The sequence below is a fragment of the Schistocerca piceifrons genome, chromosome 1 (assembly GCF_021461385.2).
Source record: "Schistocerca piceifrons isolate TAMUIC-IGC-003096 chromosome 1, iqSchPice1.1, whole genome shotgun sequence".
Taxonomy (NCBI): Eukaryota; Metazoa; Arthropoda; class Insecta; order Orthoptera; family Acrididae; genus Schistocerca; species Schistocerca piceifrons.
Window position 1 is genome coordinate 174,043,958 of NC_060138.1, and position 20,106 is coordinate 174,064,063.

The following is a 20,106-nucleotide window of genomic DNA, read 5'->3' on the forward strand; positions in this document are numbered from 1 at the left end:
TTTTCCTGTACTTGCACATTTAGATTCACAGCTTTCAAAACATCTTAACACCAGCGTCTTCAGTACAGTTTCCCATTTGTTGCTTATGACAGTATGACATGTAGTTGTAACGTTAAACTTGATTTGCAACTAAGTAAATATTATTTTCTGTTGTCTGGTATTTACAGGTGAAACTGTGTCATGTGAACAGTCTTTGCCTTCATATTTTCCATGTTTTTCACACTTTTCTTCTTTTTGCAGAAAATTTCACTGTCAAGTTAAGTGTTCTCTACAAGTACTTAAAAAAGACACAATTCCATTTTCTTAAAATTTAGTTACTTCAGCACATTTTGTATGTAAAATATTCATGAGCATTATACATAAAGAGTAGTACTTGCCCCTTTGTGTATTAACACATATCAAAAATCCTGTTTTAATATCTTCAGTGCTTCTGGAAATATTTGAGGTTCATGGTTTCGTGGTTCAGCCACACTATTCAGGGCATCTCAGATCTTTAATAGCAAAGTTATTCTGTTGCTAGAGGATTCTAAACTGAATATTTTGAGCTTGAGAATCAATGGTCAAAAATATATTTTTATTTTTTCATTGACATGTCAGAACCTCATAAGAACTAAAGCTCATAGCTGATCTTCAAAGTGATGAACCCAATCTCAATGCATGCATTACGACATAATACGGTGGTAGAACTGAATCCTGTGTACAATATCATTGGGCACCATTGATTGTACACACTGTTTATGAATGGAGTGCAGCATTACTTGGCAGATAGTATTCTTTGAGCAGGTTGATGGGTGCTCATGGGATTTCTTTCCACACTATCTCCTTAAAACCTACTCTGCCAACAGTTCTTTGTCAAAAACATGGCCAGGTCTCTTTAGCTTCAAAAACCCAATTTCTCATGTTTCTATCCAAAGAGACAAATTTCATTCAATTAGGATGATTCCAATATCAAAAGCTTTTGCTACACAGACATCCAGCTTTCCAGGCACCATGTTCTACAGTTACAAGTATTAAATTCATATCTGCACATTTATATAACAAGTAATGCTCATCCTTCCACATCTGGTACACAGCAGTAAAACCCACCGTGGACCTAGCACAGATGAATGTGTATTCTTTTTCAGTCTAGTGCCACCAACATCAGTTGGGAGGCATTTACGTCTTATGAAACACAATCAATTTACAAACACATACCTCATACAAGACCATGTATCACTTGAAATTCTAATTTATAACCATTGGTTTCTCTTCTCAAAAGTTTTGGAATGCTGTACTGTATAATTTCACTTATAGGTTTGGCCCACACTGCATATAGTAAGATAGGAATAATTGTCACAGTTTCTGGGATTTCTACAGTAATGTGAAGGGTAATAAAAAATAAATGGACAAGAAATAAATAATATCAGTCTATGAGAGCTGTTCAAAAAGTAGATTACATTTTCGGCTGCAGCAGCAATGGCTGTATTGTTGTCTGTGCATTTGTCCATTCATTTTAAATGTGTGCTGCAACAGAAACTCCTGAAAGTTGTGAAGTGTGGTCCAGAATAAGGTTTTTCTCGTAAAAAACCATAAATCAATCGAAACCTATCGACAACTGTGTTAATTGTATAGAAATAATGTAATCACTGAAGTTGAAGTGTGCAGATGGAGCATTAGGTTTAAAACTGGCCAAACTGATGTTCATGATGAAGAGGTAAGTGGATGACCAAGCATCATGACTAATGAATTGATTGCCAAAGGTGTGCTTCTCATCAATTTTCTTGAGTGTGGCACAACAATAAACGCTTTGAAATATTGTTAAACTTCGGAAAACTTAAAAAGAGTCATTCAGAAGTAGTGCAGGAGAAAGTAGAGCTCAAAAATTTTGTTCTTGCATGATAATGCTTGCCCTCACACAGCACTTGCACTTGAAAAATACTTCATGCTTTCAAGTGGGACATGTTTCCTCATCCCCAGTACAGCCTGGATCTTGCACCCAATGATTACCATTTGTTTCCAATGATGAAGGTGGCTTGCAATGAAGCATTTTGACAATGATGGCACTGCAAGAGGGTGTGACTAGCTGGCAGAATTTTATGACAATGGGTTTTCAAAGCTTGTTCACATTATGACAAGTGCCTAAATTGGTGTGGAGACTATCTTGAAAAGTAATATTTAAGCATCAATTTCAAATAAATAAAACATAATATTTTTTCCTAAACTTATTTTTTATTTTTATTAATTTATTTATTTTTAATACCAAAAGTAATCTACTTTCTGGATAGTCATCACATTTATAAAACTGCATCTGATGCTTTTTTAAATCAATTTTATATGGAAAACATCATTCAAGTAACAGCTATCATGATATTCCTCAGTCATCTGATTTATTTGCTTGGCCAGTCAGAGAAAAGATTTGATATTATGTATTTCTTCTCACTATGGCCCACTACAAACTATTGTTGCCACACTGGTGGAAATGAACAATTAAATTAAGATATTCCTCTAATAAAGACCATAAAATTCTGGAAAACTTGGGCAAATGGTCTTATCAGTGTGTCATCCATTAACAGTTGCTTGTAATGAAATGCGTTCTGACATAAAATTATAATAAGACAAGAAGTTTCATTACAGTGTACACTTCACTCGAGGGTGAAAATGCCATTCTTGAGCCAATAGGGCGTGACTAATACATTTTCTGGAATATAATTCTTTCCAATAATGGTACAAAACAGGCTAGATAGGAGAAATGTTATGGAATTTATAACAATGGGGCAGTGTCACTGTCATATTGCCACTTCAAAAACTGTGATATTTCTTGATGACCAAGCACATCCTTACCAGACACAGACACAGCCTGGATAATAGTAGAACAGGTTTACATCTGGTTCACAACAAACAGCTTAAGCCTCAGTCTTAAAAAACTCATGTTCATTGTACCAAAGAAAAGTTCTAATAAATATGAGACAGAACTGCCAGTACTTCAAGGGCTGGAATGTTTACCCCTGCTGATAGACACACATAAAAGTGAAACTGATGACATTGTTCCAGCTTTCAGAACTGTTTAGTTCCTTCCTAGGGTAGGAGAAGGGGATGGAGTGGTTAAGCTTAAAAAGGCAAGGTTCTAGGATGAAAGGGACTCACCTGTAATGAGACAGACTCACGTTAAACAGTTACAAACATACATCCAGGAGGTATTAGTAGTAGAAATCAATCAGCACACACTGCATGAGGCACTGTGTATGAAGTTCCTAGGCATCCTGAGGGATAATAAAGTGAGACAGAACCAGCATACAGATAAATTTCTCTGAATATGTTGATTTATAGATGGCATTGCTACTTTGCATACTTTCACTCAGCACTGTCCTATTGCCTGATCTTCAGTGTTGAAAGGGTCTGAGATGTATTTGTTCTACATAAGCATGTGATATGAATACTGTATAAAATTTATATCCAAGTGTCTTCAAGAAAACTCTCCAGGGATGCTCTGATTTTATGTTCACATGTCAATACACTTACTTGCTCATAGTATTTATGGCCAATAACAAAGATAATTCAGGATGAATGGTGAAATTCACAACTAGCATTCAGAATAGTTTCTATATAGACATTGCAATGTTATCAATTGTAAAATTATACTGTAATAACAAACCAATTACTCTTTTGCAACAGGAATTATATACGAGGGCAGTTCAATAAGTAATGCAACACATTTTTTTTCTGAAGCAGGGGTTGTTTTATTCAGCATTGAAATACACCAGGTTATTCCCCAATCTTTTAGCTACACAACACTATTTTTCAACGTAATCTCCATTCCATATAGTTTTAGTCTTATTATCCATGTTATTAATTTCTGTCGGAACACATGAGCTTCTCAACTTCTTAATGACTTTCCTCAAAATATTACAGTATCTTTTGTAGTAAGCAAGTAATGTTGGCTCCTGTCCATATATTTCCCTCTTCTTCTTACACGATATCTTAATTCCCTTAGTAATCCATGGCTTACGTTACTTTGTAATGGCTTTTTCGGATAACATTTCAGGAAAGCAACTGTCAAATATTGAGACAAATTTACAGTGGAATAAATTGAATTTGGCATCAGCATCATTTTCTGTGTATAATTCATCCCACTCTACCTCTTCTAGGCTGCACTTAAAGCTCTGTATCCTGTTTGCATTAATAAGTCTCCCTGCATTGTATGAACCTGCCTGAATCCTGTAAGGTGCTATATGTGCTATTTCCATTAACTATCCATCGTGATCAGATAGCCCATTAACAACACGGTACACATTAATTGTTTCTGCCTGAGCACTGTCTGTGAAAATGTTATCGCTGCACATGAGTTGGAAAATTTACAACAGATACTAGATTGTAACAAGCAAACAAAGATTCTAGCTCATTTTTACTATCCATATCTTTTAATAAATCTACATTAAAATCACCACAAACCACTAACTGCTTCTTTTTGTCTGATAGGTAGCTCAATAAAGCCTCAAGATTTTTCATGAATAGATGAAAGTTACCTTGAGGGGATCTGTAGATTGTTACAATTACTATAGAAATATGTTGCAGTGGCAACTTCCAAGCACATGCTTCAAAGATCTGTTTCAATATTTTTGACTTTGTGCCCAGTTTTTATATAAGTAACAATTCTTCCTTTTTCCATGTTGACTCCACATGAATAAGATGCTAATCTGTAAACCCTTAAATTTAACTTCTCCATCCCTGCGGTTACATGGTATTCAGAGAGACACAAAACATCTGTATCTTCAGAATTTACCCCAGTTTATAGGCATACAAGAAGTTCAATTATCTTATTTTTCAGTCCTCTAATGTTCTGAAGAAACACACAAATGTTATTTCTTTGGATATTGCTGCAGACATTATGGCACTGTTCTGTTTTAATCTCTTACATTTTCTGCCAGAAGATCAACTAATTTATCCTGCCCCCTCCTACTCAGGTGCAGGCCATGACTATTGTAACCCCACCTCCCAATTGCATCAACAGAGATTATGAGATCTAGTTTCTGCCAACAGTACCCCCCCCCCCCCCCCCCCCCCGCCCCAAAACATCCACAAACCCCACATGCGACTGAGCTGTTGCTGCACCTATTACATCCAGGTCACACTAATACTATAGTCTGAATTGCTAGCCAGGCTGTTTCTTACTCCTCCTACTATAAGAACATGGTCCTCGCCATCAAAATCTTTGCACACAGCCCCTAGGTTTTCTGTAACCTGGCTAACCTTAGCACCACGTTTCACAATGCTTGTGACCTGGTACTCAACTCCTAGCCTATCCTGTAGCAACTGGCCTACACCTCTCCTGTGACTGCTAACTAACAGCAGGATTATTTCTTTCTGCTTGACTTTACTCCTGACCTAGCATTACAATCATTACTATGAGTCTGCTGCACCCTACTTTGCTCAAAAACTGCTTGAGGCTCTTCTCAAACTGATTGCTCACTGGAATATGAAAAGTGATTTCTGATGTTTTCTCCTTTTGACTACAACTTGTCACCTGTTCACAGCTCCCATCATCTCTTTCCCTGTTCAACCAAGTACACCATTTCTAGTTCAGCCTGAAAGGCACAAATCTTTTTTCCCTGTTTCATGATTTTCTTGTCACAGCTACATAATCTACAACTCCATTGGCAAGCCCCATCTGGCACTATAACAGCTTCCCTGCTACAACCTCCCCAGTGAAACACCAACCCACAATCCTGACATTTCACTCCCATGCTCATTAATCTACGACAACATCCACAATTGTCACGCATGATGGCACATTAAACAGTACAAATTACACTACAGACAAACAACACAAATACAAACAATACATATTACACTACAAACAATTCCCCTACACCAATTAATAATTAGTGGAAAGTAACTTTGCTGGCATAGGTTATTGTGGCGGAAATCATGAAACGAGTAAGAAACAGATGGGCCCAACAACAAGCTGAATGGACCACTCAGGATTGGCATCACGTTCTCTTCACTGATGAGTGTTGCATACGCCTTCAACCACACAATCATTGGAGACGTATTTGGAGGCAACTCGGTCAGGCTGAATGCCGTAGACACACTGCCCAGCAAGTACTGCAAGATGGAGCCAATGTATGCCGCTGGTGGTCATGGAAGGCTATAACAGCTGTACGATCCATGAATGCCATCCTCCACCTGATAGTGCAACCATATCGGCAGCCTATTGGTGAAACATTCATATTCACGGACGACAATTTGTGCCCCCATCATGCATATCTTGTGAATGTCTTCCTTCAGGATAATGACATCACTCGACTAGAGTGGTAGGCATGTTCTCGAGACACGAACCCTATTGAACATGTCTGGGATAGACTGAAAAGAGCTGTTTATGGACAATGTGATGCACCAACCACTCTGAGGGATCTATGCCAAATTGCCATTGAGGAGTAGGACAATTTGGGCCAACAGTGCCTTGATGAACTTGTGGATAGTATGCCACAATGAATACAGGCATGCATCAATGCAAGAGGATGAGCTACTGTGTATTAGAGGTATCAATGCGTACAGCAATCTGGACCACCAACTCTCAAAGTCACGCTATATAGTGGTACAACATACAACGTGTGGTTTTCACGAGCAATAAAAAGGGCAGAAATGTTGTTTATGTTGATATCTATTCCAATTTTCTGTACAGTTTCCAGAACTCTCGGAACTGAGGTGATGCGAAACACTTTTTGATCTGTGTATAGTTCCCACTTTGTTCTACATGATATCCTTATCCCATTAATCAGCCACTCCGGCTGCCTATTACTGCTAGTACCCTGCTTAGAACGTTCTAATGGGAAGCAACTCTCAAAGAGCATGAGAAATGTGTTATGGAAAGCATTATATTTGTCATCTATGTTATTGGCTCTATAAACATCCTGCCACTCTTGTTCCTTAACAAGGTTTAAGAAACTGTCTATTGCCATTGGATTTGCTTTCCTACATAGTTTGTAATTATATATAACATTTGTTTGAGTACAAAAGACTTTTAGTGTTAAAAATTTGTGCATCATGGTCTGGAAGGCCATTTACCCTTTTACTAATGGAATGCCCATCTAGTAGTGAAGAATGAATAAAAATATTGTCTACGGCTGTGCTAATGTTCCCCTGCACCCTGGTTGGAAAAAATATTCTGCATCAGGTCATATGAATTTAGAAGATCTACCAACATCCTTTTTCTTGCGCAATCACATACAAAATTAATATTGGAGCTGCTGCATTCAACAAATTTGTGGTACTCCCTATAAAGTGAACCAAGAACACTCTCAAGCTGAGCAGAAGTACTCTGAAGTCAGCATTATTGGACCTACACTCCTGGAAATTGAAATAAGAACACCATGAATTCATTGTCCCAGGAAGGGGAAACTTTATTGACACATTCCTGGGGTCAGATACATCACATGATCACACTGACAGAACCACAGGCACATAGCCACAGGCAACAGAGCATGCACAATGTCGGCACTAGTACAGTGTATATCCACCTTTCGCAGCAATGCAGGCTGCTATTCTCCCATGGAGACGATCGTAGAGATGCTGGATGTAGTCCTGTGGAACGGCTTGCCATGCCATTTCCACCTGGCGCCTCAGTTGGACCAGCTTTCGTGCTGGACGTGCAGACCGTGTGAGACGACGCTTCATCCAGTCCCAAACATGCTCAATGGGGGACAGATCCGGAGATCTTGCTGGCCAGGGTAGTTGACTTACACCTTCTAGAGCACGTTGGGTGGCACGGGATACATGCGGACGTGCATTGTCCTGTTGGAACAGCAAGTTCTCTTGCCGGTCTAGGAATGTTAGAACGATGGGTTCGATGACGGTTTGGATGTACCGTGCACTATTCAGTGTCCCCTCGACGATCACCAGTGGTGTACGGCCAGTGTAGGAGATCGCTCCCCACACCATGATGCCGGGTGTTGGCCCTGTGTGCCTCGGTCGTACGCAGTCCTGATTGTGGCGCTCACCTGCACGGTGCCAAACATGCATACGACCATCATTGGCACCAAGGCAGAAGCGACTCTCATCGCTGAAGATGACACGTCTCCATTCGTCCCTCCATTCACGCCTGTCGCGACACCACTGGAGGCGGGCTGCACGATGTTGGGGCGTGAGCGGAAGACGGCCTAACGGTGTGCGGGACCGTAGCCCAGCTTCATGGAGACGGTTGCAAATGGTCCTCGCCGATACCCCAGGAGCAAAAGTGTCCCTAATTTGTTGGGAAGTGGCGGTGCGGTCCCCTACGGCACTGCGTAGGATCCTACGGTCTTGGCGTGCATCCGTGCGTCGCTGCGGTCCGGTCCCAGGTCGACGGGCACGTGCACCTTCCGCCGACCACTGGCGACAACATCAATGTACTGTGGAGACCTCACGCCCCACGTGTTGAGCAATTCGGCGGAACGTCCACCCGGCCTCCCGCATGCCCACTATACGCCCTCGCTCAAAGTCCGTCAACTGCACATACGGTTCACGTCCACGCTGTCGCGGCATGCTACCAGTGTTAAAGACTGCGATGGAGCTCCGTATGCCATGGCAAACTGGCTGACACTGACGGCGGCGGTGCACAAATGCTGCGCAGCTAGCGCCATTCGACGGCCAACACCGCGGTTCCTGGTGTGTCCGCTGTGCCGTGCGTGTGATCATTGCTTGTACAGCCCTCTCGCAGTGTCCGGAGCAAGTATGGTGGGTCTGACACACCGGTGTCAATGTGTTCTTTTTTCCATTTCCAGGAGTGTATAAACAAAACAATTAGAAGTTAAGTTTCACTAAATTCAACTGCCCCTGCACAGTATTCAAATACCTGTTCAGTTAGTGCCTTGATACATCTAGGGACTCAAATGGATTATTGTTTTTGATGTACATGGCCACTCCTCCACTCCACAAAGAACTCCTTGAAAAACAGCAAGCTAATTTATATCCTGGTAAAGAATGTCTCTGAATTGTCAAATTATTTAAGTGGTGCTCTGATATACCAACAATTTCAGAGTCAACAACTATAAGCAGTTCACTAACTTTATCTCTAATATTCCTTATATTTTGATGAAATATGTTAATTCCTTCTCTACTTGGAGACCAGACCTCCTCTGAAGATGATTACTTTGTTTGAGGGACTTCCTTTAAGCAGGTACATCTATCAGCTGACTTCAATCTAAGAAAGGTGCAGCTCTAACACCAACTACTACAGGAATTTTACCATGAATGATCCCACCACCACCCACTAACTGTCACCTATAAGCTTTACCAGCCTCCCCTTCCCATACCTATTGAGGTCCCGGCCATGCCTAGTGAAACCCAATCTACTGACAGACTCAACTGGCACCACTGCAATGTAAGCCATGCCCTCCCCCATCAGTGCCTTCCACAGCCCCATGTTAACACTACTAACAAAGCATTAAGATGAGGCCAATCATGAGGCTGAAACAGTTGCATGAAGTGCACTTTGGTGCCTCCAGTTTGAGTAGAGATCTTTATTGGGTCACCATCTACATCAAAATCCCCCTACCCTATCAAGATTATTCCCTGCTCCACCCACAATCACTATCTAATCCTCTTTTGTAAAATTCCTACATAACCCCCCTACACTGTAAGTTACCTGAGCCAACCCTGCAATAGGTTTCACAATGCTGGTGACCTGGTACTCACTCCTCAACACTTCCTGCGACTGCTGGCCCACACCTCTACTGTGTGAACTAACCAGCAACAGAACTTTCTTCCTTCTGTTAGACTTATAACTGACCTAGGCCTCCTAACTGCTGAAGACTGTTGCATGTTCCCTACATCTACAGCTACAAGAGGCTCCTGTCCACTCGGCTCTGAAAGTTGGTCAAATCTATAGCTTATATGCAAAGAAAACTGTCTGAGCACCTTTTCCTCCTAGCTGCCTTCTCACCAACTGTCAGTTCTCATTCCCCACCACCCTTCACCCTCCTCAACCTATCTAGTTCCTCCTTTGTGCATTGTAACTGCACCTGAATGGCACCGATCTTATGTCCCTGCTCCTCTACCAACTTATTTCTACTATAGATTCTGCATTCCCAGGAGAGGATCTCACTAGAATGCCCACTGGCTTCTCCACTGCATTTCCCCGATGAAAATACTGTGAACAAATCCCATACTGTGACCCACTACTCACAAACCTACGACAACACTCACACTTCTTACTCATGGTAAAATTTTAATAGTTACTAAAAAAACTAAATGTCTATGTTACCTAAGTTCAGTTACAACAGTAGAACTATTTAAAGAACTAACAATTGTGGTCTCAAAATCCTCTCTCTACTACGAAAGCAACAACTTTTATTGACACTATAAAACCACAACTAATAACAATACCACCAAAACAACACACAATTTCTTAGCTAAAACCAAGAATTCAAGTGACCACTGGAACACTCAATGAAATTAAAACAGTGAATGAAAATTTTACTGAAATATTTCACTAGAAACAATAAGAAACTTCAGCTGAAAACTACAGCATGAAATTTACTGAATGACTTCAACACACAGACAACTCTAAAAAACACAGTTGATGAATGTTTCCAAATGTTTATTAAACTGTTATTTTGCCACAAACAGCATGAGAAACCATTGAAATCTACTAGATTTAATAACTATATGACAATCCACAAAAAATTTTGTCTGTACTCATAAGTTTCTGGGATAGTTTATTCATGTAATGGGCAATAGAAGACCACGGAAAGATATCTGTAACTGGAGAAAAGCTACTGAAGAGTTCAAAATTCATGTGAAGAGTCTTTTTAATCAAGAATCTGTCACATTTTTTCAGGAATGTGACTGCTGCACACCTATGATCATTCAGCTCATATGACATTTGCTGGCCAATTAGAAGAAAGTTTGAAATGTTTTACTAGTGATTGCCACATCACTGAGGCTGCTGTACCAAATAGAAAACACCCAGAGAGTTCATGAAACGATCACTAGAAATCTCATATCACTTCTCAGTGAGAGGAAGAATGATGTACCAGAACAAAATATCTGGCTGAAGCACCACATCACTTGGTTGGTGCATACAAAGCAAAATACTGGAAATTATCACCCAAATGACACACTGTACAGCAGATATTAAATTCTTCATTTCACACAATTATGGGGAAACTGAACAGTGGGCGTGGCTGGTCAAAAGCATTTTTTGTGTACATTGTGTCAATCCAGAAATGCTTAATGTAAATTACTTTTTATGGTCGTATACAGTCTGCCATACTCTAGAACACAAATACTGGCAATAAATATATCCTTCTAAGACTCTCATTAGAAACTGAGTTTCTATGCAACCATTGTTTTTATGGCAGTGGAACAAGAATATGAACAAAATCCTTCTCAATACCAGACAAAGAGTTGTCACATCCACTGCAGTAATCACTGTATTTAGGAATTCAGGATGTTTTAAGAAGCAGTGATCCTTTGTGTGATATCTTAGTAACTATGACCCAATGAGCTGGAAAGGTAAAAATCTTTTAAACATTTCATGGCAAACTATGACTTAAACCAGAAAACAGTAGCCAAAGTACTGAATGCACAGAGCTCAATTATAAATGAAACATGGTCAGTTCTGTGGGGCTATGCGAGCTAGTTCAAAAAGTTTGAGACTGTATTCTGGTCAAATCACTTCAGAATCCAAATTTTAATGCAGTTCAAATGAAACATTATGTAGATTTTCTAAAACCAGCTCTTGTGATTTTTAGGAGTGTGGTATTGTATGCCATGCTATTAGAGGAAGTTAAAGATTATGCTAAGACCTAAATCTGAAAGACCTGAATACCTCACAGTGAAAAAAATATATATACTAGCAAAACTGTATCACACAGCAACAACATCTTTTCTTGAAAAAGATTTAAGAAAGGTGAGTTTGAAATTCTTTATCTCTTTCTGAATGAGATTGATTGAATATCCAACCAAGAAAATCTTAAGTCTTTTGGATCTTGCATAAGTTGGTAGAAAGGCAGATTTGATGTTGAAAGCTGAATGTGCTTGTTGCCCACCATCAGCAATCACAGCACCTGTCAGGCCAACAATGATTTCATGACCAACTTACAGGAACAGGAAAATTTTTCTTAAATGAGAAAGTGAAAAGTAACACAAAATGTGCAATTTTTAGTGATATAATGCAAAATTGACAGTTTCTATGAAATGTTGCAAAATCTGGCATTTAAAAATATGTTAACTCTAAGGATGGTAGTTTACTACTATTGGTAACTGATAGTTTTTGAATGCTGAAACTGGAGTTTGATGTTTTTTTCCCCAATGCTGAGGATTGTGCTTAATATGAAAATGACAGTTGATTTCTCACATTTCTACATGTGATGGAAATGAATATCCCTATGGCTTCCAATGAACTCTATTCCAGTACCATATAGAAGGACTACTTTGCTCCTGCTGGGGTACCTTCACCTAAACTTTGGAAAAAAGATTCAATCCTTCTTAGCACATATTCTAACAAACATTTTGGAACAGTTTTGATCCTGTACAAGAGTTGACATCTTCTATTAGCTCATATGTTTGCATTACTCTGCCACTCACTATCTTGGATATTTTCTGCTGACCAAATTTGCGCTACTAAATTTCTTGATGTTGTATTTCTCAAGACAAAGCGAGTTTTTGGTACCAGTAAACTATATAAACAGAAGGTAAATGAGATTTATGTAGGTGTACAAATTGTTTATTGTCTAAATCATACCCACAAAACCATAATCAACATGTTATTTATCACTGTATGATTGAAAGCAGCTGCAAAGGTTATCTTTTGGGAAAACTGGGACAGCTTTAGGCCACTGACAAGATAGATCAAAGTAGGTCCACAGTAATTTCATTACTTTGTTTTAGACCTGCTTCAGCTTGGGATGGATCTTATTACAGCATCAAAGAGTACTTTCTAAGATATTAATTCTGTTATGGAATATGAGTGTGAATGAAAGCCAGGATCTTGCTGTTATGCAGATGTTGTTCTTGTTGTGGTCTTCAGTCCAGAGACTGGTTTGATGCAGCTCTCCATGCTACTCTATCCTGTGCAAGCCTTTTCATCTCTGAGTAACTACTGCAACCTACATCCTTCTGAATCTACTTAGTGTATTCATCCCTTAGTCTCCCTCTATGACTTTTACCCTCCGTGCTTTCCTCCAATACTAAATTGGTGATCCCTCAATGCCTCAGAACAAGTCCTACCAATCAATCCCTTCCTCTAATCAAGTTGTGCCACAGGTTCCCCATCTCTGCAGTTCTATTCAATACCTCCTCTTTAGCTACATGATATATCAATCTAATCTTCAGCATTCTTCTGTAGCATCACATTTCAAAAGCTTCTATTCTTGTCTAAAATATTTATTGTCCATGTTTCACTTCCATACATGGCTACACACCATACAAATACTTTCAGAAAAGACTTCCTGACACTTAAACCTATACTCAAAGTTAACAAATTTTTCTTCTTCAGAAACACTTTCTTTATCATTGCCAGTCTACATTTTATATCCTCTGTACTTCGACCATCATCAGTTATTTTGCTGCCCAAATAGCAAAACTCATCTAATACTTTAAATGTCGCATTTACTAATCTAATTCCCCCAGCATCACCTGATTTAATTTCGCTACATTCCATTATCCTCATTTTGATTTTGTTGATGTTCATCTTACAAACTCGTTTCAAGACACTGTCCATTCTGTTCAACTGTTCTCCCAGGTCCTTTGCTGTCTCTGACAGAATTACAATATCATCAGCAAAACTCAAGGCTTTTATTTCTTCTCCATGGATTTTAATTCCTGCTCCAAATTTTTCTTTTGTTTCCTTTACTGTTTACTAAATATACAGATTGAATAACATTGGGGACAAGCTACAACCCTGTCTGACTCGCTTCCCAATCACTGTTCCACTTTCATGCCCCTCGACTCTTATAACTGCCATCTGGTTTCTGTACAAATTGTGTATAGCCTTTCGCTCCCTGTATTTGACCCCTGTCAGCTTCAGAATTTGAAAGAAAGTATTCCAGTCAATATTGTCAAAAGTTTTCTCTAAGTCAAATATACTAGAAATTTAAGTTTGCCTTTCTTGATCTATCTCCAAAGACAGGTTGTAGGGTCAATATTGCCTCACATGTTCCAACATTTCTTCAGAACCCTAACTGATCTTCCTTGAGGTTGGCACCTTCCAGTTTGTCCATTCATCTGTAAAGAATTCATGTTAGTATTTTGTACCCATGACTTGTTAAACTGACTGTTCAGTAATTTTCACACTTGTCAACACCTGCTTTCTCTGGGATTGGAATTACCAAATTCTTCTTGAAGTCCAAGCTCATTTCGCCTGTCTCATACATCTTGCTCCCCAGATGGTAGAGTTTTGTCATGGCTGACTCTTCCAAGGCTATCAGTAGATCTAATGGAATGTTGTGTACTCATGGGGCCTTGTTTCATCTTAGGTCTTTCAGTGCTCTGTCAAATTCTTCACGCAGTATCATATCTCCCATTTCATCTTTATCTACATCCTCTTCCATTTTCATAATATTGCCCTCAAGTACATCGTCCTTGTATAGACCCATGATATACTCCTTCCACCTTTCTGCTTTCCCTTCTTTGCTTGGAACTGGGTTTCCATCAAAGCTCTTGATATTCATGCAAGTGGTTATCTTTTCTCCAAAGGTCTCTCTAATTTTCCTGTAGGAAGTAAGTGTCTTATCCCTAGTGATATATGCCCCTACATACTTATATTTGTCCTCTAGCCATCCCTGCTTGGCCATTTTGCACTTTCTGTGATTTCATTTTTGAGATGATTGAATTGCTTTTCTCCTGCTTCATTTACTGCATTTTTATATTTTCTCCTTTCATCAATTAAATTCGGTATCTTTTCTGTTACCCAAGGATTTCTACTAGCCCTCATCTTTTTACCTATTTGATCTTCTACTGCCTTCACTATTTTATCTCTCAAAGCTACCCAATCTTCTTCTACTTTATTTCTTTGGCCGGTTCTTGTCAATCATTCTCTAATGCTCTCTTTGAAACATTCTACAACCCCTGGTGCTTTTAGTTTATCCAGGTCCCATCTCCTTAAATTCCCACCTTTTTGCAATTTCTTCAGTTTTAATCTACAGTTCATAACCAATAAATTGTGGTCAGTTTCCACATCTGCCCCTTGAAATGTTTAGAACCTGGTTCCTAAATCTCTGACTTATGATTATATAATCTATCTGAAACCTTCCAGTGTCTCCAGGCCTCTTCCACATACACAACCTTCTTTCATGATTCTTAAACCAAGTGTTAGATATAATTAAGTTATGCTGTGTACAAAATTCTACCAGGCAGCTTCCTCTTTCATTTCTTACCCCCATTCCATATTCACCTACTACTTTTCCTCCTCTTCCTTTTCCTGCTATCAAATTCCAGTCCCCCATGACTATTAAATTTTCATTTCCCTTCACTATCTGAATAATTTCTTTTATTGCATCATACAATTCTACAGTCTCTTCATCACCTGCTGAGCTAGTTAGCATACAAACTTGTACTACTGTGGTAGGCAGAGGCATCATGTCTATCTTGGCTACAATAATGTGTTCACTATGTTGTTTGTAGTAGCTTACTCATGCTCCTTTTTTGTTTTATTCATTATTAAACCGACTCCTGCATTACCCCTATTTGATTTTGTATTTATAACCCTTTAGTCACTTGACCAGAAGACTTGTTCCTCCTTCCGCCGAACTTCACTAATTCCCACTATATTTAACTTCCGCCTATTCATTTCCCATTATAAATTTTCTAACCTATTCATTTCCCTTTTCAAATTTTCTAACCTACCTGCCTGATTAAGGTAGCTGACATTCCACACTCCAATCCATAGAACACCAGTTTTCTTTCTTCTGATAATGATGTACTCCTGGGTAGTCCCCACCCAAAAATCTGAATGGGGGACTATTTTCCCTCCAGAATATTTTACCCAAGAGGACACCATCATCATTTAACCATACAGTAAAACTGCACACCTCGGGAAAAATTACGGCTATAATTTCCCCTTGCTTTCAGCCGTTCACAGTGCCAGCACAGCAAAACCATTTTGGTTAATGTTACAAGGCCAGATCACTCAATCATCCAGACTCTTGCCCCTGCAATCAAGCATGCTGCTGAAAAGGCTGCTGTCACTCTTCAGGAACCGCACATTTGTATTGTGGTATCATCGCTGAGGCATGCAAGCCTCCCCACCAATGGCAAAGCCCATGGTTCATGGTGGGGGGGGAGGGGGGGATGCCTGGAACCCATGAGAAATGGAACACTTGCTTGAAATGCTTCTAAACCAGAGCCAGTACTAGTAAAAAACCTAAGAAGAGAAATCCAGACAGTGCTTGTTAGTTCTAGAGGTGGAGACCTATTAGAAGGACAAATGCTAGGTGGAAGTTCAGACAAAGACTGGGAATCATACAGTGCAAGCAGCATCTACAGTGAATGATGGAGCACTATCAAAATCACAGGAAATATCAAAACCATTCAGTAAGCAGACTGCTTAGTTTGCGGCTATATGGTATGAAAACAAAAATTAACCTGGTGTTATTGGAGATGGCACAACTGTAAATACCATGATGCTATCTCCTGATAACTGGAAATGGACTGTGAACAAAGATGTACTTTTCTTAAAAATGGTACTATATAGTTGGAAATATGAAGCACACAAAACTTTTAAGCAAAAGAGCCCTATTCTCAGTACCAGCTTTGGTTGATGGTGTGAATTTGTGCAAAATATTTTCCTGGTTTAATCACTGATGTCCTGATGTACCAATGTATTTCATGAAGCAGTGGCCTTTTTTTGCTGACAAAGTAACACTAAATTTAATTCATGTTTGGTACCTTTCTTGCATGTTGAAATAAGGTTACACTACCTTGAGTTTTTATTATTTTTTCTCCTTAAATACCAAAAGAATCTATCCCCATTAATTGTGAACCATGGATCTTTTCATGGTGGGGTAGCTTGTTAGCCTTAGTGTAAATGTTGGCTTACTGTGGTCCTATATGGTAACACAATAAACTATAAAGAGGGTAATTCTGCACCAAGATATTATGCTGTCTTACAATAATGTTTATATTGAGAGGTGCAAAGTAACATCTTTGATGTCTTTCTGTGTTATTACCTTAGCACATCTGTTGTTCCAAGGCATATGAAAAAAAGTCAGTTTGCAACAGCAAAACTTAATGATCTGTTCATGATGTGTGATAAACAGATGATTCTGTAAGAACAGCATGAATACTACCATAATATGTAGAGTGATGGAACTGTGTGTGGTGCACTATCTGGACTGGAAAATGTTGAATGCTCTGATCAAAAAGGTTATGTAAGCATACATAACTGAAACACTTTCTTTCTATATTTTCAATTGCTTTCACACTAGCATATGTTCTTTTTATATTAGTAATTTCAGGCCTACAGCATATAAAGTGGTGCTAACAACTTACTTTTTCTTATCTAGTACAGGAGAAGACAAAATGCTGCTGACAATTCTGACACTACACTAAAACCTGTGTAGATATCTGAATATGAGTATAATGTGCCCACAACTGGTCAGTGCAATAAAATAAAGCTTCTTAAACATATTTGTGTCTGGTTGAGTTGTCCCTCAATAGTTCTTCACTGTACTGTTAACTAAATCTAGTGAAAATTCCAAGCAGAAATGGGCATGATTATCATTGTCATATCCTGTCATTTGCAAGTAGGGTAACAACTTAGTCCCAAATTGATTTCTTCAACTCCCATTGTTGATTTTTCAGGTTTTAGAAAACATTTAGTCACAATAGCATCAAAACTAGTAAAATGCACATTGGTAGTTATGGCATAAATGGGATGATATGATGTATGATACCTTACCATCTTTTATATAAATTGCTTATGTGGAATGAAATTTGGATTTATTGTATATTTCTCATTTTTAAGTACAACTTAGACCACAGCAGGTACATGTAATTGCAATTTAATGAGCATTTCCTTTTCATATTAACTTCATATCTTTCATTCTGTAATGTCATTTCCTTTAAATGATATATGTGACTGATTTTTTTTCTATTTTACCTTCTGTCAGAATTCTTTTCATCCAGTGCTGTGTCAATTATGTCCTTTACTTTAGCCACCTGCACATCTTGCTTGACTGGAAAATTAGAGTTATTATTGGTCAATGAAGAATTTGTTATGACAAAAGTAAACATTGGAAGAAGCAGAGACAATTGTTCATCTTATAGTGGAGTCAAAGAGTAGTGAATGGGCAGTGAAACAAGAAGATGGCCATTGTAGCTCAAATTTCAAAGTTCCATCCTTTGTGAAAGTAGTCACACCATGTTGTATATCAAGTCCTCTGCAGATACCATATAGCTTATTATCCGTTCATGACCTCCAACTAATGAGTCATGTGAAACATCACTGCCAAAATGTCGTCAACCACAAGTTTGACGAGCAAGTGGCAAAGTACACCACTGAGCACAACATGACTGATATTAGTTGTTGCTTTACATCCAACACTATATGGATCTTCATCCCCAGAACTAACTTCTCTGTTGTTCAGAGGTGGTAACTGTCCAACAAACACATTACTCAGTCCCAGAAACATCCTATATAGCTTCGGTCTTTGCTAGTCACTGCCCTATTACTACCCTATACCTGTCTCCATGCCTGTGTATGCATGTCTGAAGAAAGGTGGAAGAGCAACAGTAGACTGCTCAACTTCTTGATCTATTTGCTGCTCAATGCCTCCACTATGTAGTAAGTGATTGCCTTTATTCATTCCATTGTTTCTGTATTAACTATGAAAAACTTAAGCTTACAGTATATGAATGCAGTTCACCTGAAGGCATTAAATATAACAGCAATGCCTTTAATTTTGCAAAGCATATTCTATTATTTAAAACATAAAAGCATTTGTACTGCTTATGTGCACTTCTATCAGTTAATTGTTTTTGAAGCATAACTAATAACTTACATCCATAATAGCACTGATCAACTGTTTTCAGCCACCCCACATCATCATGGGAGTGAGGTATTATATGAACATTAATGTATCCTGGTTTGGTAGCATGGCATGCCTGAAAGGAGAATAAATTACAAGGTAAATAAAATAAATTACTCTAAATACAATGCTGTTTGTGAAAATTGTTAAATCCCAACATAACAGGGATGAAATTTATCATGTTTTATATTACAAAAAATGGAACTAAACTAAAATTTTGATCTTAATAAATTAGTTGCAGCTAACTTTTAAACGTGTGTCATTAAGATGAAGATCTGGAGTACCAGTGACAATAAGGAAGCAAAGATCTCCTTCTGAGGCAGGTTACTTTAATATCAGTTTCAAGTCCAGTAGAAGGAACTGACTGTCTCACCTGCCAAATTAGCATGTGTAAATAACTCCCATGCATGTTTTGTCAGCAATATACTGGGTAGCTATGGTGAGGTAATAATCATTATTATGGAAGATTTTGTAATGGTCTCACTAGTTCCTCACAAACAACAGGGTAATAATACTTCAGTTCATGACATTTCAGCTCAACTGAAACACTTATTCATTCTCTCTAAAACTGTGCTGGCTTCTCAATACAAGTGAGCCTTTGTTTAGCATTTTAACTAACTGAAAGGTGACAAAAAATAAGAAACTGATTCACTTGACATTACATTTCAATGCATTGTGTACAGTGAAAAATTTGATAATGTGTGGCAGGTTAACACTGTCCGATGGACTAGACTTAAATCCCTACTTTTTGTGGGTAGTTTGTTCTCAGCTACACCTGAGCACATGTTATGGACTGACTCAGAGGCCCAAATTAACACAGGCTTCTACACCTGAGCACATGTTATGGATTGACTCAGAGGATCAAATTAAAACAGGCTTCTCCCTTCTCTCTTTCCTTGTTTTGTGTGTCACACATTGATGCAGGACCCACCTGCTTGATTATACTTTTGATTGATTATAATTTTTGTGCCATATATTTGTGCCATATATCCTGTGTCAAATGAACTAATTCACATGTACAGCATTACTCCTACTTCATAGGATACAGTACCATTGAATAGGAGACATGAACAAATACAAAAGTCAATATGAAAATCGGTACACATCAAAAGAAACTGCT

At 38.7% G+C, this 20,106-nt stretch overlaps 1 protein-coding gene across 1 annotated transcript in view; it reads right to left on the bottom strand.

The window, feature by feature from the left end:
* Positions 1-20,106, bottom strand: part of LOC124797092 (lysosomal alpha-mannosidase-like) — a 191,428-nt gene that overhangs the window by 166,026 nt on the left and 5,296 nt on the right. The window contains 2 exon segments of the mRNA XM_047260760.1: positions 18,059-18,134; positions 18,960-19,062. Of these exon segments, the coding sequence (XP_047116716.1) occupies positions 18,059-18,134; positions 18,960-19,062 (179 nt within the window).